Raw genomic sequence first — 27,014 nt, 5'->3', positions numbered from 1 at the left:
GAGCAGGTGCCATTTTGGTACAGATTGTGGTGGTGTTGTCTGGTATAGTTTCAGTGTAGATGTTTAATTTGTTACTTTTAATTAAAGGCACCAAAGTCATAACAGTTCTTCTATCCATCAAGTTTTCTCAGAAAAAAGTTATCATTTTTGCTCATCAAAATTGTCTGGGTACTAGAACCCCTCAAAGTGCTAATATAGAATTATTCTAGAATAATTTATTTTAAAATAATTCATTTACACATGTATTTCTGTATATACATGGTTTTTATGTAACTACAGCATATGCTCATTTCCATAGTTCAATTGCTGGCACATTTCAGATGCTCAGTATGTGTTGAATCTATAACCTCCTACTTCCTTCTCAATTTCCAACTATTATTGTGCTAAGACATATTTCATAGGAGCAAATGACATTCTACTACCACATCTGCTCTCCTCAAGAAAACCATTCCCTACTTCATAAACGAAAATAGATATCCTTTGATGCTTTGACTTTCAGTACAAGGGATCAGAATCAAATATAAATTTTTGAAATGTTATTGTAATTATTCTTTAGCTTAGAATATACTTTGCAATGTAGAGAAACAGTGTTCAAGGAGTCAGAAACTTGGCTTCCAGGATCATTTCTGATACTGCTTGGCTTTCAGCTCTGGGAAAGCCACTTTACCTATATACGCCTATTTATAAAACTAAAGACTTAAAAAAGGTGACCTCTAAGGTCTCATGAATCTGGAGATTTCAACTAAAGGACAAATAGTTTAAATTCTGGTGGTCCACAATATGTTGTTCTTATACAGACATTTCTGAATCTCAGTGAAGGTTTAGACCAAATTCACCAGAAATACTTAGAAAAGGTCAGAAGATAAAAGAATGACTCAGTTCAGCAAATTGTTTCTGCACTCTTTTTGAAAACTTTTATTGGGCTTTACCTCTGAGACACACTCTTATTTTCTCTGCTTATTTTATTCTGTCTCCAAATTTTCTCCGTGGCTTGTATCACTCCCAGCTCCTTCACCTCTTCTTCAGCTTCTGACATCTTGCTGGAATTTTATTTGACTAAATAACTATCGCTTTATAGATGTATCTATTTCTAATGTCTTATTTATTCCATTTTATAGCTTTTAGCTTCTTTGAAAGATAAATTTTCTTATTTTAACTACTACTTCCTGATACAATTTCTAGATCTTCACAAGAACCTAGTTTCTTCTTTTCTTTACCTAACACATTAAAAAGGATGGCATTGGCCTGATTTTTCCCTGCTGAATACATAGGACACGAAACTGGGTCCTCTGAAGCCCCCAAAGTGTTGAAAACCCTCTTTCTAGTGTTTTGGGGACAAAATCGGGCTTTGTCTTGAGCTGAGGCCTTCTGTGGGTCTGTGACTAGGGACCTAAAAACGCACTGTCCAAATCAGCCTAGCAAGCTTACTTACTCTCAGCATTTTACCACCAGTATCTTTCCTAGGACATCTTCAGAAATACCAGTCTAACCTAAAGTTAAAGCAAAATGCTTATATATCACTTAGGAGGTGTAATACATTAACCGCATGAATATAAAATGACAAATGATTTATCTGATTAAGTCTCTCTCCACCCATCTGGAACAGGGCTCAAAGAGGTCCCCTATGGATCCCTAATGCGCTGAGGACAGACATCAGATAGTCTGGGAGTATTTATATTCTGGGGAGAGGAGTAGGACGCAGCTTAGAGTTAACAGAGGGAGCCACTCCAGAGGTGACCTTGGCTACTGTCATTATTTCTAGAACAAACTAACTGATACTACGAAGTAATAATATTTACACAAAGATATCAGCACATTTCTGTGCCAAGGAATGCCCCTCTTCAGAGCTGGCTCCTCTAGGAGCCTATGTACTTATTTCACAATGCTTTCAATGCTTAGACTGTTTTTGAGTACTCTTTTGTAATTACCTTTAAAGCTTAGAGCATAGTTTTATGAAGATCTTTGATAGCAGCCAATAAATATTATGTTAGTGTCAATTTAATTGCTGGAATAAATACAACAAGCACTCCTTTGGGATAATTTGGACACCAAATCTTGGCATTAAACTGAGTATTGATTTACTGGACTTGTGAACCTATACAAAAATATCTATAAAAGATGTATTACTATACTTTTTTTGGAATGATCAGCAATACTAATTTGGAAGTTACTCTCATTAAAAGACTGGATATATTACATTAGACTCAAACTATATATTTGTTTTTACCTACAATGATATTAAACCCACTTAACCCATTATCAGTTAATTCTGGTCTTACTTTATATCAAATTAGTTTACTAATTTAATATATTTTTTTAAATATTTTCAAAAGAAAATAATTTAAGAATTATATAGGTTTGTGTATATTAGTATTATATTATGAATGAAAAGGAACCTTACATTCATTCCTCTTATTATCTGGCCTTAACTTCCCAAGGACAAAAATATTTAGCAACTTTCCTTTGTTGCTCGTTTGATTTACTCTCTAAAATTAAACTCTACATACCAATTTTCAGAGTAAAATGGATTTTTATATAATCTTCAGGTTGCTTTCTCTGAAGAATAAGATTTTATTTAATTAACCAAATGTTAATATTTTACATTTTAAAACCTTTTAATTACTGTCCCAAGATCTAGAGTCAAAGAAAGAATTTATAAGGAAGTAATTAAAATGACTTTATTACTTGCAGTGGAAAAAGCCCATGACGCAGCGCAATTTTTTTGATCCAATGGGCCATGAGTCCAGCCAGGCCATTTGTAAGAAGCAACAAAAAACTCTGGAAGGTCAGTTATTGCAGGTAAAGGAGCCTAAGGAAGAAGCACAGATGTGTCATATTTTTTCAAATGTATCCCAATAACCATTAGAGGAAAATTCCATATCCTTTTATGTTTATTATTGTTTTTTATTTTGTACATTTACTCTTTCTCAACAACATCACTGAAAAGCATTAGTTATGTATGATTTCTAATTCATATATGTTTAAAAATGGCAACTCAATGTGGGGAATCATAACATAATGTAAAGTCATAACAACAATACACAGAATGCTTTTTCTGTGTTACCACACAGTACAATAATTTCTGCCAATGTTTGTCATCTTAAATCAGAATTTTGGTCATCCTGTGAAAGCCTGCATGGTGTTATTTAAATTTGGCTTCATAAATAATATTTACTTCTATGTCTCTCCTATGTTGGAGAATGTGTGAAATTAATTTTGAAACAATACATTTGTGGCAACTATGCATTAACACACTTGGAGCCCCAAGATACACCAATTTTACACCAGTTATTGGGAAACAAAAGTGGGACAAATTGGTTGACATTTATAAGGCCTTTGAAGATTAAAAAAGACTTCAGAAAGTGTGTAATACCAAATGTACAATACCATTATGTCTTAAGAGAGCATGTTAAAGTCCTGACAGAGTCAATTTTCAGCTGCTATCTTTCCAAGAAAGCAAATTAAATGTTATAGACCTTGCTCTGTTCATGTCACTCAAAGAAAATCTAAAACACAATGCCCTGTTCTTTCCGAAACTTTACTAAAGAGTGTTAACTTTCACTTCCATAAAAAAATCAGAACTCAAACCAAATAAGAATCAATTATTTTTTATCACTTATGTATACATACATGTTCACATGCACATGCATCACTTTTGAGACTGCTTTAAAGTTTTTAAAATATTTTAATACTCAGCATTTTCTTTTGTCTTCTCAATAGCTCTGATATAATCAGGGCAGGTATTACTATTTTATGAGTGAGGAAATAAATTTCTAAAAGTTAAATGACGTGCTAAGTCCTCTCAGTTAAATAAGAAATAACCCTGAAACTAGACCCAGGTTTTAGAATGCTTAACAGTATGCTCCATGTAGCATTTCCCTACTTCATCATGAATACATGGATGCTGCAACAGAAGTAAAATATCTGTGAAAGTTAATTGTCGATCTATTTAAAAGTTTTGTAATTATGCATTGAGCAAGTCAGGCTACTGATCCAACTTTTTGCAAACAAAATATTTCTGATAACTATATAATACCTTTAAGACTAAAGTAAAATTGAAAATTTACATGTCTGCTTGAAGAGCTACCCATCCAAAATATTTATAAATTTGAAGTTTAATGAGAAAGCTCAGTTTTGATTTAAAAAATTATTATCACCTGATAAGAAAGTTATTAAGTCCTGATTTGCATTACTAAAAACACTGCTGTTTAGATGATGGAAGAAAAGTACAGAAAATGTTGAGGGGATCACAGTAGGTGCCTGCTAATTTTAGATTATTATGCCATTAGATTGACTGCACTGCAAAAATTTATAGTTGGAGCAGAATACATTTACTGCTCTGAGTAGATAGTTTCCGAGATAGAGAATCACTCTCCAAAGGTGTCTTTCTAACAGGGACAGAAATACAATAGTCCCTCCTTATCAGTGGTTTTGCTTTCTGTAGGTTCGGCTACCTAAGATCAACCATGGTCCAAAAATATTACATGGAAAATTCCAGAAATAAACAACTGGTGAGTTTTAAACTGCACGCTATTCTGAGTAGCATCCTGAAATGCTGCACGGTCCTGCTCCTTCCACCTGCGATGGGCATCATCCCTTTGTCCAGTGCAGCCACACTCCCCTCCCGCTGGTCACTCAGTGTACGCTCCCCTCCCGCTGGTCACTCAGTGTACGCTCCCCTCCCGCTGGTCACTCAGTGTACGCTCCCCTCCCGCTGGTCACTCAGTGTACGCTCCCCTCCCACTGGCAATCACATCAGGTAGCAGAGACAGAGACCAAGACAACATTCACATAACTTTTATTACAGTATATTGTTAGAATTGTTCTATTTTATTGTTATTTTCGTTAATCTCTCCCTGTGCCTAATTTATAAATTAAATTTTGTCATAGGTATTTATGTATAGAAAAAATAGAGCATTTATAAGGTTCAGTACTATTCGTGGTTTCACACATCCATTGGGGGTTTTAGAACATATTCCCCATCGATAAAGGGGGTCTACTTTATATATTTTTTATATAATCTTCATACCTTCCAATTTTATTATTGGCTTATAATGGGCTTTTAAGCACTTATGATACTAAGTTGCCTCAAGTTTCCAAAAAAGTAGGTGTCTTGTTACTTTATGTACCACTTCATAATTCCTTTTTAATAACATAGCTAGGGTATTTCCCTTCTGTGCTGAAGCAATAAAAATATAAGCATAACTTTAAACACACATCAGCAGGGGTGAGTTATTTAGAATTTGACTTCCACATTCCAAAGCCCCACCAGAGAGCTTTGTGCATGGGAGGGATAGAAGATACCCATCTATCTGTCTGGTAGATTTCAACTCTTTAAAAAATCAGTGTTTCCCCTGTGGGCACATTAAGTTAAATAATGATACCAGCCCACATTGTTCTTTTTGCTTTTACAATTTGTTGTTGAAAAATAAAAAATAACATTGACTAATCCTTCTCAATAAGCTAAGGCAGTAGAGAAAAAAACAAGCAAAATAACATTTTTATTAAAAACATTTTTACCAACCCACTAAGCCAGATCAACTCATGAAGCTCACCTCTTAGATCTTTCAAGACTTTTTACCACTTTATCTAATATTGCTGTTCCTAAAAATAAGCCCATAGGATTTAAAGCCCAATGGGCATATATTGCCTTCTAATTTTATTTGCCTTATGATATCATATAATCTGATATAATGAATACAGAGGACATTTTATATCTCATTATTAGTTATTTTTACATTAAATTATTACATAATTTCCCTCCAAAGTGAATGGTTTTAAGAGCTTATAAATAAGTGACACAGAATAATAGCTTGGAATTGGTAGTAAAATCTGGCTTTAATGAATGATACTTTTTGTTTGTTTGTTTATTTGCTTGTTTTGGGTCAAAGGACAGGTTAAAGCAAAAGAATCAAGAAGAGCTGAGAGTAACAGAAATTCCAAAATGACAGTGGCACAAATAGAAATCTATATTTTAACAAGATTTACACTGTTACGTATGGACATTTTTTAAGTCTTTTAATTGTAATGTTGAAAAAAAATCAGTCATAATCTAATTATATTTCCAAATGAACAGTAGTCAAGTTTGAGGTTAAATTTGAACAGTCTCCCTACTTCAATATTTCCATTTAGAAATGACTGATTAAAGATACTGTGAGCAAATATAAAAATCAAATGCAATGGTTCACACTGGAAAAATTTTACAGTAATTCCTGCATTTAATTCAATCAATACCTCTGAAAGAGTAATGGATACAATCAGAGAGCAGCTTGTGAGCAAACTAATCAAATTCTGGACATTCCGGAAGCTGTTACTATGAACCCATGTCTACACCATATCGACTATGTGAATCAGTCCCAGTATCTCTAGTCGTACTTCCCCCACTGAAATTTGGATAATCAGAGTGACCGGAGAATCAAAGGATGGTGACAGAGAATATCATTCTGTTCTGACCTCCAGATCCAAAGCCATGCATACCAAGACATTTCTTCTAAACTAGTGGATGTTGGAGAGAAAAGGGCTAATTTTCTGGCTGCTAACGGCAAAATAAATTTTTCATCTTTAACAATAGTTGCCTTCCAGCCTTAACTGTGGAAGAGTTGTGCTCTAGTTTCTACTTGTAGAGTAGATTTTCAATGATCTACTTCTTGTAAATAGCGATATTCAGGGATCACGCTGTAGCAGGTAGTGCTAGTTCTCCAGCACCCCCTGCACAGGCTTTCCCTTTATTCGTAGCAATAACAATTTTATTTCAATACACAGAAGCTTAGAAAAATTACTCCATTCCCTAGACCCCTTTGGCTACCAGCCGTGGCTACATTACAAACTTCTGGCCTATGGGATATAAGACCAAGTGCCATTGGCAGTGTCTGAGAACTTTCCTGAGGAGACATCTGGCACTTTCTTTCACCACTTTTGGTTGGTCTTGTTTTCTTTGACTCCTGGTAGGAAGGTGGGCATTATAGATGAACATAGAGCAGCTTTCATGAACCATTGCGTGGCCTTGGCTATGAAGGCTCGGGAACATGGCTCAAGAAGGAAGCCTGGATACCCAACACCAAGAAATGCAACTCTAGTGGAGGACCACCCACCTCCAGGTTTGTCGGTAAGAGATCAATTTCTATGTTATTTCAGCCACTATCATTTGTCACTCTCAGATGAGCCTAATTGTACCTAAAACAGTACACACAACGGACATGAAAGCTGCCAGGCCAACGCCATATTTCACTGAACCCAGGGCATCATCAAATGTAAGATGCACCCCAAATTCAGAGGGTAAAAAAGTGAAGAAAAAGTGCAAATAGAAATTGATGAACCAGGATATTTCCTCAAGTGAGCTTCTTAAAACACTAGTTTTGAGGTATTGTGATCAATAATTACAAAAGAAGGAGTTAATTCATCCAATAGATCTGAGGAACACTGGTTTTGAAAATTAAATAGATTTTTGTCCTCACTGCAATATGTTTTATAAACTACCTAAAAGTCGTGAGGCTAAAACAATTGAAAATAGTGTTTGTGATTGTAAATGTTTGTGACCCAATGTGAAGTATTTTATTTCAAATCATTCTTTCTGTGAAGCAGATCGAAGGACTAGTGTTTCTGGGATAACCTTTGAGAAGAACCATAGAATGGACTAGGTAGACCAGGGCTTGGGGGTGCCAGAGAGTAGGTGCCGGTAATACCAATACAACAAATCACCTCAGGAATCTACTTTTTAACAGCCCCAAATATTTGTTGCTAGACAGGGAAAAATAATTTTCACATTTTTAAAAATGTATCTTGCGGTTGTCAATTGAGCCCCATGGTGTTGTTTAGGTCATGTTCAATTATATCACAGTGTTATGCATCAGACTGTGACTAATAGAAAAAAATAAAACTGAAAACTCAGAAACTGATTTGAGAGATAAGTCATTCACTCTTCCAAGTTCAGCAGAATAAAGAGTGAGGCTGGGTGTATATTTTCTAAAATTTACTGAAGAGTTTGGGATTCCATATTGAGAAGGAGGGAAAGAAAGAAAAGACAGAGACCTGACAAGGCATAAGTAATCCTTTGATGCTCTTTAAATTTTAGAGCTCTTAGAGACAGCAACAACAACTGGCACCCTGCTCTGTCCCTCACTCTTTACCTATACAGGTAAGAGGGTTCTAAGAGCTGAGGGAAATATATACTTAAAGACTCGACTATGACACCCAGTCATGGCCCAGTCCTGTAGCATCATGGGCACCTACCATACTTTATAAAATTATTATAAAAGCCTCATGTCATTTGCCTTATCTATGTGGGAGCTAAACATCAATTTTATGGGAAAAATAGTCATTTTTTTCAATATTATATAAAGAATATAACTCTATAACTGTGTTTTTCACTTTTCTAGTCAGTGTTCTAGTTTCTGTTTAGGCTGTTGTTTACACGGGTAACAAACCTCATTAGAATCAAGTGGAAGATGTTTGTGCAGGCAGGGTTATCCCTAATCAAACTAAAAACTTCAAAAACCTAGGAAGGGTAAAACCTAAACTTGGTAATAATTCACTTTGATTTTTTCCAAAGGCACTTCTCATCCCTCAGTTCTTGCTATCACTGAAATGTATTTCAGAAAGGAAAAAGCAGGTTCCTCCTATTAAAAGTAGAGAAATAAATCCAGTCAATCAAATACTATGTGTTATCTAGACAATGATAAAGTATTCAGCTCATTAAATAATTTTTTTTTCTAACCTCAATGATCAATGGCTTTAAAAGTTATATAATACATTAAATGTTATTTTACTTCAACTTCTAACTGATCATAGAAAAAAAACATTATTTTTCCTTTGTTAGTAATGCCAACTAAAACACACTGAAGTCATTTATATTGGGCGAGTGAGAAAAGATGTACTAGTAAGCTCTGAGGATGACAAAAAATGTTTAGAACATTTTTACATACAGCAATCTCATCCATATAATATAGTACAGCTGCAGGTTTCAAACATTATACCAGGCTTCTTCATGTTTTAATAGTGTCCAAATAGCTTCACCTTAACTGTGATGCTTATCTGTAGTAGCTTTTGTTAACTTGTATTGCTCTCTCTGGGGAACCAGCAACAAAAAGCTATTTTAAAAGTTTTTTAACTGAACCAAGAATAGAAATAAACTCTTTTCCCCATTTCTGTTTGAAAATAGTATTCATTCAAAATATTTGTAATATTTATAATAGGATATAATACAGTGAACTTTTTTTTTTTAATTCTCACCCAAGGACATACCCACTGATTTGAGAGAGAAGGGGTGGGAGAGAGACAGGTGGAGAAACACCCGTGTGAGAGAGAGACACAGTCAGGCGCCTGGCCTTCCCGCGCACCCCCGGCTGGGGTTCCGGGCTGAGCCGGCAGCCTGGGCATGTGCCCTGCCCACGAACCAACCCCACAACCCTGTGGCGTATGGGACAACGCCCCAACCAATCGGGCCACGCCAGCCAGGAAAACAAAGTGAAGCTTTTTGAAGTTATTTCCCAAATTCAAAAGCACTTGACCATTATGTCTGGAAAAACAATCAGGTACAGAGTTGATTTGATTAGGTTTGATTTGATATGATTTGGTTTGATTTGGGGGCATAGTAGAAGAACTTTCAGGTTCACCAGAAACATGTCAACTCCATCTGGGCTAAGAAATCCAGAGCTACACCTTCCTTTATCAAATAAAATGCTCCAAGTGATCATTTAGTCCTTAAAGAATTGACCTATTTCAGAACTCTGCTGTTCTCTTAAAGTTAATCATTAGAAGAGAGAAAGAACCACTTACGTATTATGTAATAACATTTCCTTAGTGCTTTACTATGGTCTAATACTGTGCTGAGCACTTCTCGTTCAGTGTTTCATGGACTTCTTACTACCCCCTAAGCATTAGGAACAACCGCTACCAGCCTTTCACAGAGGAGGAGACTGAAGCAATAGGTGGAGGAGCCAGACTGAGACCCACACACACTGGCTGTAAGGTATATAGAATGGGGAAACCCACTGGCCTACACCTGCCTATGAACGAACTCCAACTATGATACATCTGGCTGGCTCAAGATGCCCTCAGTCAATGCGAGTTTTGCATACAGTCATAATAATGAGTTGACACCATTGTTTTCTTTCTGAAACATTGAGAATGTTGTATTTTATATAAGTATACTTTTGCTCCCTTCAGCATTCTTATTTCAATATTTTAGCTTAAATTAGCATTTCCTAAAGTGTATTCTATGGAGCCTAAATCTTAAGGTATGTTAATAACTATTATAAACAAACAAAAAACCAAAAATTTTCTCTGATCTCACGAATTTAGGAAACACTAGGCAAAAAGAAAAAGTTGGAATAAAGGTTCTCTGTGTGTTCAACATAATAACGAATAGCGTGAATCTTCAGAAGATATAATGTTAAACCATGTTATAACCTGTTCGTACCATAAGGAGACAAAAGGCTCAATGAGCAGAATTTAAAGCTCTTATGGGGAGCTCTAGTTCTTCTGAAGGCCTGCTCCCAGTCAGTCCCCTTGTGAGTCTATCTATAAAACATACAGTTTCAATGGACTGACATAGAATGCTAATTAATTCAATTGATCTTAACATTTATAGTGTAGAACAATTTAGAATAGAGCTGTACAATCAGGACAAGAACAATCTCAAGATAATGCTTTCAGGAAAGATTTAAGCATGAATTAATCGGCCAGTGTTTGTTGACCTTACACAAGACACAATCTTAAAGTGGGTGGAGTGAGTCTTTGTACACAGCAAGAAGCTACATGGTCTAGCTTCTTTCTTCCCATTTTATTTTTTACTTTCTTTCATTCATTCTGCTTGTACCCAGAGAAAACACCAAGTTTATGTTTCCTTTTATCTGCCCTCATTTAGGATTGCCATCCAGGAAGGGTTTTCCAAAATCCTTAAATTACCTATTTCAATTCGCTACAATCAACGTATTTCTACTCCTCATTATTACTAATCACACTCTGCAAAAACTTGTTTCAATTGAACTTATTCATATAGATTAAACTTTCCATATTTATATGATCATAAGAACTCTTTGTACAACACCTATTGATAATCCTCTTACTTGTCCTCAGCAGACACATTCTGGTAATAGTGACATAAGCCAAGGAATGAATCCGGGAAACCAGGCAGGGAACAGAAGAGCTTTCACAGGAACCAGGGATGACTCATCACTTATCTTTCCCACCCAGGATAAATGAATTTAATGAAATCCAACTTGCATCTATGTAATGTGGCCAAGGAAAGGGAGATGTTTTGAGGGGGATGCAACAGAGTTTCCAGCAAAAACTTTATCACTGTTGTCAACTGCCTACCCCGACTGTATGTATAGATCATGGTATGTTGAAAATGATATAAAAATTTTGGAAAAAGTTGGGGAGGGAGAGTTATCCTGAAGCATACAAAAAAAAAAAAAAAAAATTCATTTCCAGTTTACTCAGAGGCAATTTGATGTATTGGGGTTAATAATTAACCCATTTTTTAAGATCTTCCTGTAGTTACCAGTGTACTTCAGTTCATATTAACCTCATGTTCTTCCTGAAAGTATTTATTACATTTCTGATTTTCTTATATCTGACCAGATTATTAGAACAATACCAACACTTAGAAACTTTTGAAAGACCTTCAGTCCTCAAGCTTCTGTGCCCTAGAAGTTAAAAGCTACTTCCTTGCCTTACATCATAAGTGGGTAATGAACCCTTATAGATCAGCCAAATTTTCCTTATTGCTTTCCTGGGATTACTAGGCCACTATATTACATTCATTTGTAGCATTAGGTAATTCAAATTCTCCCAAACTACTAATCATTAAAATTGTTCATTTAAATATCACCATAGTGACTTTTATGTAAACAAATCCCAGCAGCCAATAATGATTTAGAATTAAATTTCTTTTTCCATGCTGTGGAGAATGGCAACTTGGGAAAGAAATGTACCTCACTTTTTCTAGAATATGAAATAGTCCAAGTTGCAAAAATTAAAACTTAAAAGGGAATGTTAGAAATAATACAGAGAACAATTATATAGACACCCAGTATGTGGTTGTCTGGGCCCTCAGTAAAGAATAAACTCATATATTTATAAGGACTGCAGGAGAAACAGCAATCCTTATAAAGATATGAGTTTATTCTTTTCTTAAATGATTCTGCTTCTTTTTTCCCCCAGATGTGGACAAAAATGAAAACAAACAAACAAACAAAAAAAAAAACAAACAAAAAATGAGCCAGGAAAAAAAAATAACTCTTCCAATCCATGATGCAGTTAGGTCACTAAAATTCATGCATATGAACCACACCTCTAAAGATTTTATATCTTACCAATTATAGGGAAGATCGAAAAATACATCTAAACTGATCATTTTATAAAGTTGGCTCTGGATTAAAGATTAAAAGGCTTTTTGCTATTTTTAAACTTCAATGGATCCAAGTTTACTAATTCTGTTGGGACTCTGGTGACTCTTTTGGGGGCAGATCTTTTAAGATGTCTTGGCTCTGTAATTTAAGTAATTTTGTGGCGGCTTTTCACTTCTCTCAATCTCAATGTGACTTAATTGCTCTCAATCTCAATTTTCTTGTCTTTAAAATATAGGCAATTATAGTGCCCACTACATCAAGCTGCTGTGGGAATTAGATGAGATGATGTGTGAAAGTGCTTATAAGGGTGCTTAACACACAACTACTGAATAAATGGCAGCTATTACTATCTTCTCTGATCCTAGTTATAATGTAGAAGGCCCTGCTAGTGGAACTTGAATTGGAATAATAACTCAGGGGATTATATTTTTCAAAAGCAAAACATTACATGTTTAATGAGAAACCTGTGGATTTACAATTTATCCAACAGCAAACAACAGCCCTGCCTGCTCTGAGATGCTGAGAACTTCCAGGCAGCCAGGACCTGGTATCTTGACTACAGAGTGAAGGGGCTGCACTCCAGCTGTCTGGGAGTCCAGCTCTGCCCTGCGCATTTGTTAAAGGGCCTTGAAGACAATTAACTTCTCAACCACAAAGTGTGTGTGCCTGAGAGACACCACATATCTCAGTGTGGTAAAACTGCAGCTCTGGGAGTTAAAAGTCTGTGATAGTCACAGAGGTAGAAGCCTATTTATGCAAGATACCTATTATCAGATGATAACACCTCTTAAAAATGAAAGGGAAGACCAATACAATAGTACAAAGCATAAGAGTGTTAGGAAACAGAAATCTCACAAAGGAGTTTGCCAGGCCATCAGGCAAAATTTGAAGATGTTCTTTCAATGAAAATGCTGAGGATTTTTGAGGATAAACCTTTATTAATCATCATAGACTCCATGTCTGCAGTTACTGGCATTTATTTTATCCATGTGAGAATGGATAGTTCAAGAGACCAATTCATAAAATAACTATGCTTTTTTTTTTTTTTTTAATGTTTTTATTGATTTTAGAGAAAGAGAAAGGGAGAGAGAGAGAATCAATGTGAGAGAAATATCAATTGGCTGCCTCCTGCTTGAGCCCTATAAGGAATTGAGCCTGCAACCCGGGCATGTGCCCTGACTGGGAATTGAACCGGTGACCTTTTGGTACATGGGACTATGCTCAACCAACTGAGCCACACATGCCAGGATACTATTCTTACTTTTAAAAAGGAAATAAGGACAACTAATGCCTTTCCTAAGCACTGGGTCACTGAATAGACAATGATCAGAAACATAAATTTCCATGAAATCATCAGCAATGTACACGAACACACAATTGTTCTTGAAGATAGGAGACTATATCTAAATGATATTAATAAACTTTAAGACTCTAAATGAAATTTTGAGGGATGTAACAACCATTTGGGGAATGTTTTATTATTTTATTTATATGACAAAATTATAACTGAAAGCTCAGAACTATTTGTTATTTAAAATTGCTTTAAATGCACATACGAACACACCTGTACACATGCATACATAAGTCAGAGACAGAAAACACTTACTGTCATTTCATTCATGCTCAGAAGCCTAGGGCTGGGCGGCAAGGTGCCAAGGCGGTGTTTAAACCCTTCTTCTAAAGTCATCCCCCAGAATTGACTGTAGTTCTGGGCTGTCCATCTGCCTTACAAATGAAAGAGAAAAATGTGTGGAGGTTATGGAATAACACTTTTATAAATACATGTTCATTTATACCTCTAAAACTATACAAAAACAAATCTTGCCAAATTGGAACTGTTACTGTACGCTAGACGTGATTTTTCATGTAAGTGATGGGGCATTGAATTACTCCAGTAATGAATCTATGAGGCCCTCTTCCTAAACAAGGCACATGTCAATTACTTTAATGACTCATATGAGAAACCTAAGGCTATGCAAATACAGACAAAATTTAAAAATATAAAATCTTTACAATCTGTAAAGAGAGTAAGTGGTAATAAGGCCAATATGTGCAGTTATTTTTAAATGTCATTAAATGCATTTTAGATAGAATCATGAATGTATAGAAATGTACATATAGATTAAAAATGGTAATCTGTTTCATTTATAATTTAGGTTTGAAAAGTTGACCACATAAAGTATCCATACCTTGTAAAAAAATTGAGAATAAAATAGATATTCTTTAAAAGATTACATCAGTGCTAATTAATTTTTGAAATTTTATTTAAATATTTAAATATTGAAATATTCTATCATGCTAAGTGAGTTAACTTGTATTAAGTACTCAATATTAGTTATTATTAATAATTATTATTCACAATAATACACATTCAATTGGTGTGAAATTAGATAACAAAAGAGGGCATTTCTTTCTGGAGACATATTTTGTGCCCCTACATAGAAAAAGCAGCTTTATTTTCCCATTTTAATATTGAAATTTGAAGAAAACAAATATTCCTTAATGTTAGGAGATAAAAATGAGAGAGATGAAAATAATTTGATCATTGCTTTTTTGAATTATCTACAAAATTATTCTACAAATATATCTACAATATATTTTCAGTACTTAAATCTAAATTTTATTCTGTTGTGTTTATTACCAAATTATTTATAATGTGATAGGCTGTTATGAATGACTGAAGATAAAACTCAATTTTCAATAATGTGCTTAGCAAGTTAGTACTTTTCTTTTATAAGATCTTCTAGTTCATAAAACCTTAAGCAACTTTAAGTCATAATTTTAAAGTATAATCTCAGTCACCCAGGGAATTTCAATAAGAAATCATCTGACTGTATTCGGTATTGCAACATTATTTAAAAGGCTAAAAGGACCAGCCTTAGGCAAAATCCTATCAGTAAAGTATGTTTTTGGTGCCCTACACTAGTAGTTGCTAAACATTCAGAGACATTTGTGGGTCATCTATTTAATCACTAAATTTAGTGAACAGGGGTCAGTATTTTAAAAAATAAAATAGAATGTAGGAGAAATAATTGGAAATATTAGAGTTTACTGCACACAGGGAAGGTAAGTACTGTTTATTTATCTAGGGGCATGTGTGTGTATGTAGTAGGTCACAAAGTTAAATGTATTTTTTGATGTGACTTAAGTTCAAAAAATATGTGAAAGACATACTATCCTACACCATCTTCTTTTGACCCAGACTCATCCATTCCTTCTCATCCAGTCTAGCATTTACTGAGCATTCTTAATTTATCAGATTCTCTCATAAACACTGGGAATTGAAACAAATAAATTTATTTACCCTTAAGGAGCTCATACCTAAAAAGACAACAAAGACAGCAATGACTTCAGTGCATGTGATTTATTAGCAGTAGGTGGAAGTATGATCGGAGGAGAGGATTCTTGACATAGCTCTTCCTGAAGTAGGTACTGTTTTTTACAGCAAGCGACGTTAGTGCTCAGTCTGGAAGGGTGATAATGCGTTTGGTGGCCAGATGTGAAAGAAGGGAGCATTTATTCTGAATAAAGGCAACTCTGGAACAAAGCATGCAGGTTTGACATGGGTAGATGATTTATGGAATAGCAGATAAATTAATGCTTAAGTTATGAGAGGGACTAGGGAGACAGAGGCTGGAAAACATGTAAAAGATGAGGCAGTAAGGAAGCATTGGGTCAGATGGTTAAGGAATATAATTCTATTTTATAAGCAATGGAGTGTCACTGAGGATTTTTAAGAATATGAGTGGCAAACATTTGTTTTAGAAGGATGAACATGAAAGTATAAAGGACTGGCTGGAGTTTGGTCAGTGAGAAAACAGAGATATGTTGACTCATTTCAAATTAGGTTTCATACAGAAATGCTATTGAATTTATCAAAGGAATAGAGAAGGTAAATATTGAAAGAAATGTGGGAATTATAAGAGCCTAGTGACTGAGAGTGAAGAGAAAAGAAGACTCAAACTAACTTCAAATTTCCTAGGTGGGTTGACAAAGTGCAGGAGGAAGCAATCACCAAGGAGAGGCCAAGGTTAACCCTTTTGGTCTGAGGTATGTATGCTGGTTTTGAAAAACCAGTGAGAAACCCAGGCCAACTTATCCAACAGATGAGACTTTGAGTTCATAAGAAAAATGAAGTTTAGCGATGTGATAAATTTAACATGGCCACAAAATTTTTGCAGCTCTTTCCATCAAGAGGTGGATCCTAGTTCCCCAAACTTTGAATGTGTGCTGGTCCAGTGACTCGCTTTGTCCAATAGAAAGTAGAATTGATTCTTTGCAAATTTCAAGCTTAGGCCTCAAGAGAGGCCCTTTGCAGCTCCCACTCATGTCTTACTAGAAGACTGTCATTATGCAAATCAGCTAAGGCTAGCCTGCTGCAGACATGTGGGCCCACCAACCACCAGCACCAACCCCTAGACATGGGGGTGAGGCCCTCTTAGACAATTCAGCCCCAGTTGAGGTTCCAGATGTCTATAGATACGTGAGTAATCCCAGGAGAGACTAGCAAAGAGCCTCAGCTAACTCCATCCACCCAAACTGCTGATGTAAACCATGAAGTTTGTGGTTTTATGCTGCTAAATTCTAGAGTGGTGTTTTTGTGTAGCATCAGGCAACTGGAACAGTTATCAATATCCCTTTGTTCCACTAACATGCTGACTATTTCTTGAGTCACTAACTTGGCACTTATATACTGCCCTATCATTAGAAATCCTTCTACAAAGTGTGACATGTTGACTCCTCAGCTAGATTATAAATTCCTTTAAGACAGAAATTAGTTATATCCTTAGCAGTGCCACAAAAGAAATAACGTGTTAATATTAATTGATAGCATTCAAAATAATACAGGGAATAAATCAGCACTGACGTGGATTATGCAGAATGAATAAAGACTGGGATGTAATACACTACCAAGATGCAAGAAATAAATATGTTAGCCCGGCCCACATGGCTCAGCGGTTGAGCGTCGACCTAGGATCCAGGAGATTGAGGTTCAATTCCCGGTCAGGGCACATGCCGGGGTGTGGGCTCGATCCCCAGTTGGGGGTGTGCAGGAGGCAGCTGATCAGTGACTCTCATCATTGATGTTTCTCTCTCTCTCCCTCTCCCTCTTTCCGAAATCAACAAAGATATATTAAAAAAAAAAGAAAGAAATGTTTTAAAGCAAAGGTTGTATATATTTGTATGTAGGTTATTCTAAAAAGCATTTAACACTTAATAAATGATATATAATTCTATTTTCACATATAAAAACAATTTGAACAGAAGAAACAGAATATATCTGAGAATTAGAACTTACTTTTAAATTCAAGGACTTCCTCTCCCCCTTTTACCCCAGTAAAGAATTTTAGTTTTACTCTTTTTCTTCATAGCTTGTGTCTTTTACTTAACTCTCCCCCCCTCCCCTCCTTTGGTCTGTGTATATTTCCTTTTGCTCCAATTACAGTTCACTTTTTATTCTTTTAAAGTCATCCATGTTTGCTACTAAAAGGCAAATTCCGTGCCACTTAAATAGCCTTAGAGCACTCTGTCAATCAACAAATAATGGAAAGGAAAGTCTTCCTTCCAAAGAAGGCGGCATTCCCAACGGCTTCTGCACTGTGACATGTGCTGTATTTCTACACTGTGTTAGACGGTGCTTTCTCATGGGTCTGGTAGAAAGGTGGGCTGCATGCATATTATGGCTTCTTGGAAGTGTGTGCTTGTAGGCTAAGCATTTGAATCCTTTTAGGAGTCTGATACAGATCATGTCTCATGATGACACATACTCTTCTGTTCTTTTAATGATTTGAATATCATTCAGCCACAGAAATTATGAGTTTTCCCTAGAAATACCTAAAATACATTATCACCTAAAATATTGATTAAACATATGCACACACACACACACACACACACAGAGGAACTGAAAATACAGGTTTAAGATTATTAATGTCAACAAATGTGACTTTCTATATTTCGTGTCTTCCCAGAAAACATTTTGAGTACATTTAAATAATGTTTCCATTGTGCTGGGAAACATATGTCTTATGTGTCTTATATGTGGAAGGAAATGATATCTATAATTATTAAAAATTCATTTCAGGATTACTTCACTTTTAGGGTTGCTTGACAATAAATCGTCTTATGTGAAATCTTTTCCAAAATCTGATTAGTAGCAGTGGAGAAATCCTGAGACAGACACCAACCAGGCCCTCTTCCTTTCGGTTCAATAGAGAAAGCCAGTGTTAGCACCTACATCTTAATTCCCTCTTTGTAAGTGGAGAAGCCGCCTAATTTACTAAGCTTTCAAAGAGCACTGCACAGTTATTTCCTATGTTAGTCAATTGGCTCCATCTTTAGTAAAATGGCTCAACCTATCTTTTGACTCAACTGTCAGTGAAATTAACTAGATATCAGCCATGTCAGTGAAATTGTGTAGATGGACTGGTTATTGGGGGGTCATCAAGATAAAATGCCGCCCCCATAAGGCTAGGCCCTGCCCAGGAGAGCTGAGGCGCGATTGGCTGGGCCCAGACAGCGCCTAGGTTAAGGTGGTAAACACGAAGACATCAGGTACGTCTACTGCCTGACTGCCTGACTACTTATCCAAACTAAAGCTCCCCTACACTCCTCGCTTACACCATGACACTGCTCCTTTCTAGACAAGTTAAGACTATGCTCTATAATTCTTCTTTGTGCATTTTTATTGTTTAATTACTTAATATTCACCTCTGTGCATCCCAATTTTACATGCCTTTCTACCTCCCTGTTTTCCCCCACTCTTTCTTTGGAAATAATGACTATTTTTAGAGGTAAGTGATAGGAAATACATTGTCTGAAACCTGAGGAGTAACAGGGAGTGCCAAAAACCTATGAAGCAAGATTTCACTCACCCGTAGTCTCCTTTATTGACATGTTCAATTAATTCTGGTTCAACAAGGCATACATGCTGGGAACATTCCCATTGCTGTCCTGAACATGTGCTATAAAGATATAAAAATTACAGAAGTGGCATGGCCTTAATGGAGTGCATTTACAAAATTAGTAACCAGAGTTGCACATTCTTAAGGCATAAAACATATCTTGATTAATGTTAGCCATATGCCTGTTTGATTTTTGGCAAAAAAAAAAATATTATAACACATGCATTAGCAACCATTCAATATGCTCCTATCTTGTACTCCAGGCAATTAATAAATAAAATGACTACACATTCATTGAAGTTTAAAAACACAAATCAATTTAGACACTAGATTCAATGTATTTGTAACTGGAAACTTTCCACAAGATAATCCTGTTAAGGCAGCCTATTTTTATATACAGTTACTGTGTTCAAAGAAACATGATGTATCCACAGTATATCAGAATGTTTATAATTAAGAGGCATATTTAATGCAAGCCTGTGTATGACGCAGGCCCACTGTCATGATCATCAAACTCAAGCAATAAAAAATATATTCATGATTAGATTTTTAACATTCATTAAAGTTAAATATGCTTATACAAACCACAGATATGTGATATCTTATTACTTATTATTCTTTCTATCTGTATTTAAATGTGCTTTGTTTCACAGATGTTCCTTTTATTTGAAGAAAACACACACAAAGACAGTAGAATTCAGTCCGTGCCACTGAAATCCATTACCAGAAGTTGCAGTTTTCTTTAATTACTGATCCTTCTTCATAGTGTTGACCATCTCTAAGGCAACCTGTCAATATAACGTAAACAAATGAAAATTCTAAATTGAGCAATAAAGTGCCTTAACACAACAGGTAATCTAAAATTGTGTTGTTTTTCAATTATGCAAAAATATGTGGTTCCAACCTCATGGAAATTCACATCTGGTTTGTGTCAAGGTTTATATATCAAATTCTTCTGGGTTTATTCCATATAACTGCATGTTATATTCCAACTGAGAGGATTTGTGAAGCATGAAAACTACATTATCAAGGAATTAATCACTAACCACACTAAAAATAACTGTCTTTTAATAGGTAAGCCATAAAAGTGTTGAAATAAACTTGTCATTTCTCAGTTTTCAAAATCTGAGTCTCATATGTGAATGTGATTAATTACATGTGACTAGAGTAAGGAGGTCAAAGTTTTTGACAGAATATAATACGGTTTCACTGAATTCATCTGACAAAACTAAATTCTATTTTTTCTTTAGGATTTGGATCAGGAGAAAAATTCATGAAACCAATAAGATTGCTGCTATTTGTGTTTCAAATGCAAATTTTTTTCAACTATTTACTACTTGTTAGCTAGTTTATCAGATTATATAAACTACTCAAAAGAGATCAGTGATGAATTATCATCATATAAAAACCATCAGTAAGATATTGTGAAAATAGTACCATGGATATATATTAAATCCCTTTACAGAAAATAATTTATACAAATTTAAAATCCATGCTCAATTAGCAAAGTAGCAAAATCTACTACTTTGTCATGTGAAAACTTTTTTTGACAGAAACATGTAATTGATAGATCACATCAATGGCCCCTAATTAAACAAAATGAATTCTAACTGCTTTGTCATTCAATCTTAGGGAAAAGCCTACATGTTTAGAAAACACTATACCCTTAGAATGTATAACTACCAGTCACAATACCACAAAAGCCCCTTATAGAATTAACTGTCCTCTGATTCCAAAAAATTGTTTTGTAGAAAACATTTCACAACTGCTTCTCTTCAGCACATATCTGTTTTCACAGGTCACTATTTTGTTTAATGAATGAATCTAAAATCTCTAATGTAATTGCATCTATCCGTCTCTTTCCCATGGATTTTTGACATTTCATAGTCATGGAAAAGGAAACCACTTCTCTCCTGGACTACAGGTTTCTTGATATAGCAAAGAGGAGGGGAAAGATTCAACTTTAAATCAAGTTCAAAGTTTTAATTGCTACCCAGGATTACGCACTTTTAATAAATGGATGTATACAATGTTTGTAACTTAAAGAGACCCTAAAACTTTTTATTATACAGGAGCAACAGAAAATTCATGCAACAGTTCACATTAACTCAAAGTTAAGGGAAGTGCTTCTCTGATTAGTTTGAAGGGAGAGTGGGTGGTAAAATCAAAGCTGACCTTTAATCATCCCCCATGGATCTTGCTTGTCCATCAGACCAGTTAAGCAGACAAAGGGAACAGAAATCATAAAGGTTCTAAGGGAAAGACCATCCCTTCTCTGACCTGTACTCCATCAAATTTAGAATAAAACCACTTTTTACAGTGACTTATAAGGCTTTGCCCAAAATGCCTCTGCCCACCTTACTCCTCCTGTGCAAGCTGGGGTGGGGTTCCCAGGAGCTGAAGGATTTGCACACTGCTAGGATAGAGAGAAGTAAATGGGCATGATTTGGAGGTAAAGCAAATGGGACATGGGTTGAGTTTGGGGAATGAGAAAATGAGGAATGAAGGATGCCTCACTAGGATTTTTTTGGTGTTAGCAATACAGACTCCGTAAAGCTGGTACTGAAATAAGGATCAGAGTGGCAAGAAATCAAGAGTTCTGCTTTGCCTATTTTAGGTTTGGATTAAATCTGGGTTAAACATCCTATTAGAGAACGTCAAGTAGAGTAGCTCATGAAAATTCAGAGTTAAGTCAAGACTGAAGCATAGTTTGAGAGACAGCAACATATATATTTTTAAAGCCTTAAGTCAAAATAAGTCTATTTGAAAGATTATATATAGGCAAGAAAAAGAGGTCCAGAAGCTAGTTCAAAACACTCCAGCAAACAGACATTCAGAAAAGGAAACTGGGAAGGAGTGGCCTATGAGGAGGCAGAAAATTCAGGAGTGGGTAGAATCTTGGAAAGCAAGAAAAGAAAGTATTTCATGTAAGCCTAAGTGGTCAACAATGTAGAATAATGCAGGGAGGTCAAGAAAATGAGACCAGACATGTGAATATTACATTTAGCAATGTGAAAGTGGTCAATGACCCTCCCAAGGGAGGTTTCATTGAAGTAGCAGGAAATGGCATCCTGTAGGAATGAGTTGATAAGAGACTCAGACGTCAGGAAGCAAAATGTTTCTTTCAGATAGTTTGCCATTAAAAGAAAGAAGTGAGGTAGTAGCTGGTTAAGAACATGGAATCAAAGGGTCTTTTTCAAAGTTGGGAGCTACAAAAACATATTTTGTAAACTGATATTTGATCAGGATGGAAGGGGGAAAATGATGTTTTAGGAGAGAGAAGAGGACAGGAGGGGGAGGGGAGGGGGAAAATGATGCAGTAACCCAGATAGAAGTTGGTTGGAGTTATGATGATGGAGAGATAAGACAATTCCTGGTGGCATTATTTTTGCAGCAAAATATGTATGAAACACCTCATAGTGAGTTAATTGAATTGGTTACACATACAGCATCTCAATTTTTAAAAAAAGTAACACTATTGACATTAAGGGAGTTTTGCAACTTTAACAGTCATTAATATAAAATATTCCGAGAGTGAAACAGTTGGTCAACTGTTAAAAGATAATAAGACATTTGTAATTTATTTTAAAATACTTCATCATAATGTGTCATAATATCTGTGCTGGTCTAAACTTCACTCTAGGGAAGGCAGTTACTGCTCTAATCAGGATCCCACATGCCAGCAGTGGCTATGCTGAGAGGCCAGATTCCAGGGCAGCGGCCACAGGTGCCTCCATCATCCATCCTTTGATGAACACTATGGTGTCAGTACAATGACAATTTTGTGTCATTGTCTTTGGACACTTTTCATTTTAGTTAATTTTGCACGATTTTTCAATATTGTGTAGGACTGTTTTCTTTCAACCAGCTACTTCCATAAGCAAGATAAATGGGCTTTTCATTGGTAAAATGAGTGGCTTGTTAGTCAGCATAATGGATGTAAATAGTCAGCTCTTATTGGTTAAATTTATAATATTCAATTTCTGTAGACTACATAAAATATTTTAAAGTTGCATTCCACTCTTACACCTCATAATTTATATGTACCTCTTAAGGTCCAAAGCCTTTAGTCTTAGACCGGGTGCCCTGGAATTGATCTCTAAGAGGTCTTGTATCCAGACACTAGGAGGAGGGTTTCTCATTCCCTGACACTCACTGTAAGGGTAACAGAGTCCTACCTCTGTAATATTATCACATGTCCCTCCAATAAACTTTTCATGCAAGGTAGATGTGGAGACATCTAAAAGGACAGGGAACTGAGACTTCATGAAGCTTACAGAGGTTGTATGAATTGGTTTATGTCTCCTTACCAATATATATTTTTGTAACTATCAGTATGTAATGCAGAGTTTCAACAGTGACTTATCTTCATTATAATCTGGTTAAGGAGGTTGCTGAGGAGTAAATTACCCTCATGCAATTCAAATGTGTCAGTGGTTTATACACGTCTTTTACCGACGTGAACATGAGTTCTGTGTAATCAAATTAGCTTCGGGCTGTCCACAGCAGATAGTACACTAGACTCTTTGCTTAAGATCTGCTGCACCGAAAGATTATGTCTGGAAAATCCACTCTGCTTCTGTTTCAAACTATCACTTGTTTTCTGTATTTAATATTTGAAATCCTCCAGTTACTAGAAGTTACCATCAGAGATGAGGGAAAAAACACAGAAGGAAGATATTTACCAATATGCTCTAATTCCAGTTTATACAAAAGGGGTGTGATTTTTTTAAATCCTCAAGACAGTGTACATAGTTTTAAGTCACTGGTTTAAAACGAGTTCCTGGGATATTTGCAATAAAAAGAGCTAGATAAGGCCATGCTATTAGATAACTGAACAATAATATTTAATAGATCAGTGAATTAACAACACATCTCAGACTGTATACATTTAAAAAATAGTAGAAATAACATGCCATTGTCTTTTCATTTTAGTTAATTTTGCACGATTTTTCAATATTGTGCAGGACTATTTTCTTTCAACCAGCTACTTCCATAAGCAAGATAAAACAAGAGAAAAATTACCTTCATGAAAGCAATTATAGTCTAATGTGAACTTTTTGCTACTAAATAAAATGATTAATTGCTTCCCTCCATAATGAATGGAGTAAAAACCATACCTACTTAAATTCTACCTAAAAGATGATCTTAAAGTCTTAGTAAAATTCTAGCTCTTGAGCAAAAATGAACACTGGAGAAGTATCAATTACTTTTCTAGAGGCAATATGTCCAAAATAAGGAAAGCTCAAATACATTTTAGCACATCCAAAGCACTGCAGCTTATACATAATATTTAGACTCGACACTCACAAAGCTAACCCTATTCCTACTTAACATCCTTCCATGACTTCTCAGAACAGAATAAATTCTTAAATCCTTACTATGACCTATGAATGCTGCCATAATCTGACTGCCACTCACCTCTCAAACCTCATCTCATGTCACCCCCAATCCTCCAGCAACCATTGCTTTCAAGAAATGCTGGCCTCCTTTTAGCTCCTGGACTAAGGTCCTCAGTCTCAGATCTGAAGCAGCCCTCGGATCTTCAGGTCAGATCCCTTCTCCCCTCTCCTTGAGTCTCAGCTTACATGTCATGTCTTCCTTTGCTGCTCCCTCTCCCAGGCTAAATTTATATATTACTTTACATATTGCTATATTCTGATATACTTTCTCACAGCACCCTGTTTCAGAGTCTTTATTGCCATTTGCAGTTGTACAGTGCATTTGTTAAATACCTTACACACACACACACCAACTTGACTGACACTTCAATGAAAGTAAGATCTTGCCTTTTTTCTTCCCCATTGTTGTCCCAGAACTAAGCGCCATGCCTGGCACAGTGGAGACATTCAGGGAAGAATTTTTTTTGATGGGCAATTACATCTCCCATTCCTAGTAGAGTGTCTACTAGGGTTAAAAAATGTTTGCTGAGCTGTTTACTGATAAAGGCAAAGGCTTGGAATAAATGACACTTCTGTGGAAATTTTAACATAATACATATATTGTCTTAGGGAGCATTCCCTCAATTTTTAGTAACAAGATGACACTGAGGATGAAGGCCACAGATTTTGAAAAAAGATCTTGATTTTTAAGGATATCAAATTCTAGTTTATTCTAAATTTTCTTCTAACTGTAATTTCTAGTCACTATACTGATTTATAGTAGGAGAACAGAGCTCTGATTAAACCTGCATTCCTGCTGAGAATTGACAAGATGAATGACAGAGAAATAGGGCCTCATATAAGTATAACAGTAGAGTTTTGTTTTTGTGTCTTGTTACAAACCTTGGATAAATTGATTGTTCAAAATCTATAGCCATTCTCTTATAATTAGACCAATATAGTAAATACCATCATTCTTGTTATGAATTATTTGTATTTATCAACTCAATCTTAGACTTTTACCATGAAAGTACAATGCCCTCCTGTGTTTTTAATGGTTTAAAACTTCCAGATTAACAAAACAAAACAAAACAAAAATACACATGAAGAATCAACTTGGAGTTAGGCAGGGTGAGTGGCTGACTTTATTTTGCTTTTGTAATAGTTTTAATGGCATTGCAATGCCACCGATTCTAATGGTAGGAGGTCCATTAATCCCACAAAAAAGTAAGTAAAATATTATACGAATCTGGAGATGATCATGTGACTTTCATGAGATTCTCTAAGAGATCACACTCAAGAAACCTTGAGGGTCCTGTGGTCAATACATTTTACAAAGAAAGAAAAAAGAGTTTCCAGTGACTTTTATGTAAGTCGAGTGTGTGTTCAAAACAGGATTCAGACCAGCATTCATGACCATCATCAAGCAAGAACTTTCCTGAAGGTGCTGGTATGATTCACATAACCTGCATCTAAACCAAAAAATTTTAACAATCCAAAGAAATTTATTCTAGTGATCACAACATTCATTTTTCATTTTCTCTTAAAGTAAGGAAGGAAGGGAGGGAAGGAGGGACGAGGAAAGAGAGAACAAGAGAAAGTCTGACAGATCTTGTTATGAACAAAAATAATGCTTAAATATAGTCCCAAAGCCTACCTTCTGGATACCAAGGCTTTGTGTGAGGAGGCCATTCTTGCTCTTCATGGCAAAATGACTTGTAATCAGGACAGCAATCAGAATTTTCCCTTTCACAGAATTTATCACAGTAACACAGGGCATTCACCTCATAGAACTGAGTGACACAGTCATCATCTCTGTCTTCACAACAACCAAAACTTCTACAGTATTGCCCTGTGAAAATGGCTCTTTTGAATCGAGTACCTTCCAAAATGGTGTGATTCCTAGTGAAATCAGCTCCTGGGTCCACTTCTCTTTGAAATACATACTGTTTCTCCATCCAAATTTCTGTAATAAGGTAAGAGAAGATTAAGATCTTATATCCAGTCCACATTCTCTACAGGTCAGGTATGGCTCCCACTTTCTGTTATATCCAATATATCACTTCTTGAGGTTTCTCCTTGGAGCCTGAATTCTAATCATCAAAACAACTCAGTCTGAATCCTGATACTGATCCTGACTTGAACTGAGTATACTTCTTGTAGTTAAACATTAACCAAGAATTTAAATGTTTGTCCAAGATAATGTGTTAGAAACAAACCATTGTAATTCCTCCAAAGTTAAAAATTTATATTTCATATCATGTAAAAAATGTTCATCCCCATACAAATAAATGCATAGGTGAAAAATTAAATACTGCTTGTTTCCCCCAAAATCTAAATTCTTACATCAAAAACCTCTGGAGAATATGCATGGC

General features: G+C 35.6%; 1 protein-coding gene across 2 annotated transcripts in view; it reads right to left on the bottom strand.

Annotated features, from left to right (window-relative positions):
* The window catches only part of TINAG (tubulointerstitial nephritis antigen), a 72,753-nt gene extending 45,980 nt beyond the window's left edge, over positions 1-26,773 (bottom strand). The window contains exons 1-5 of one of the 2 annotated variants that reach the window (XM_081140382.1): positions 26,297-26,773; positions 19,983-20,046; positions 19,229-19,318; positions 13,960-14,074; positions 2,686-2,809 (exon numbers count right to left, since the gene is read on the bottom strand). In XM_081140382.1, the coding sequence (XP_080996508.1) occupies positions 2,686-2,809; positions 13,960-14,074; positions 19,229-19,318; positions 19,983-20,046; positions 26,297-26,651 (748 nt within the window). In that variant the 5' untranslated portion in view covers positions 26,652-26,773. The remainder of the gene's footprint in view (positions 1-2,685; positions 2,810-13,959; positions 14,075-19,228; positions 19,319-19,982; positions 20,047-26,296) is intronic. The other variant, XM_081140383.1, reaches the window with a different exon arrangement.
* Positions 26,774-27,014: the final 241 nt, after the last annotated feature.

Source organism: Miniopterus schreibersii (genome assembly GCF_964146895.1).
Source record: "Miniopterus schreibersii genome assembly, chromosome: 6".
Lineage (NCBI taxonomy): Eukaryota > Metazoa > Chordata > Mammalia > Chiroptera > Miniopteridae > Miniopterus > Miniopterus schreibersii.
This window is presented reverse-complemented; position numbering and strand designations above follow the sequence as displayed.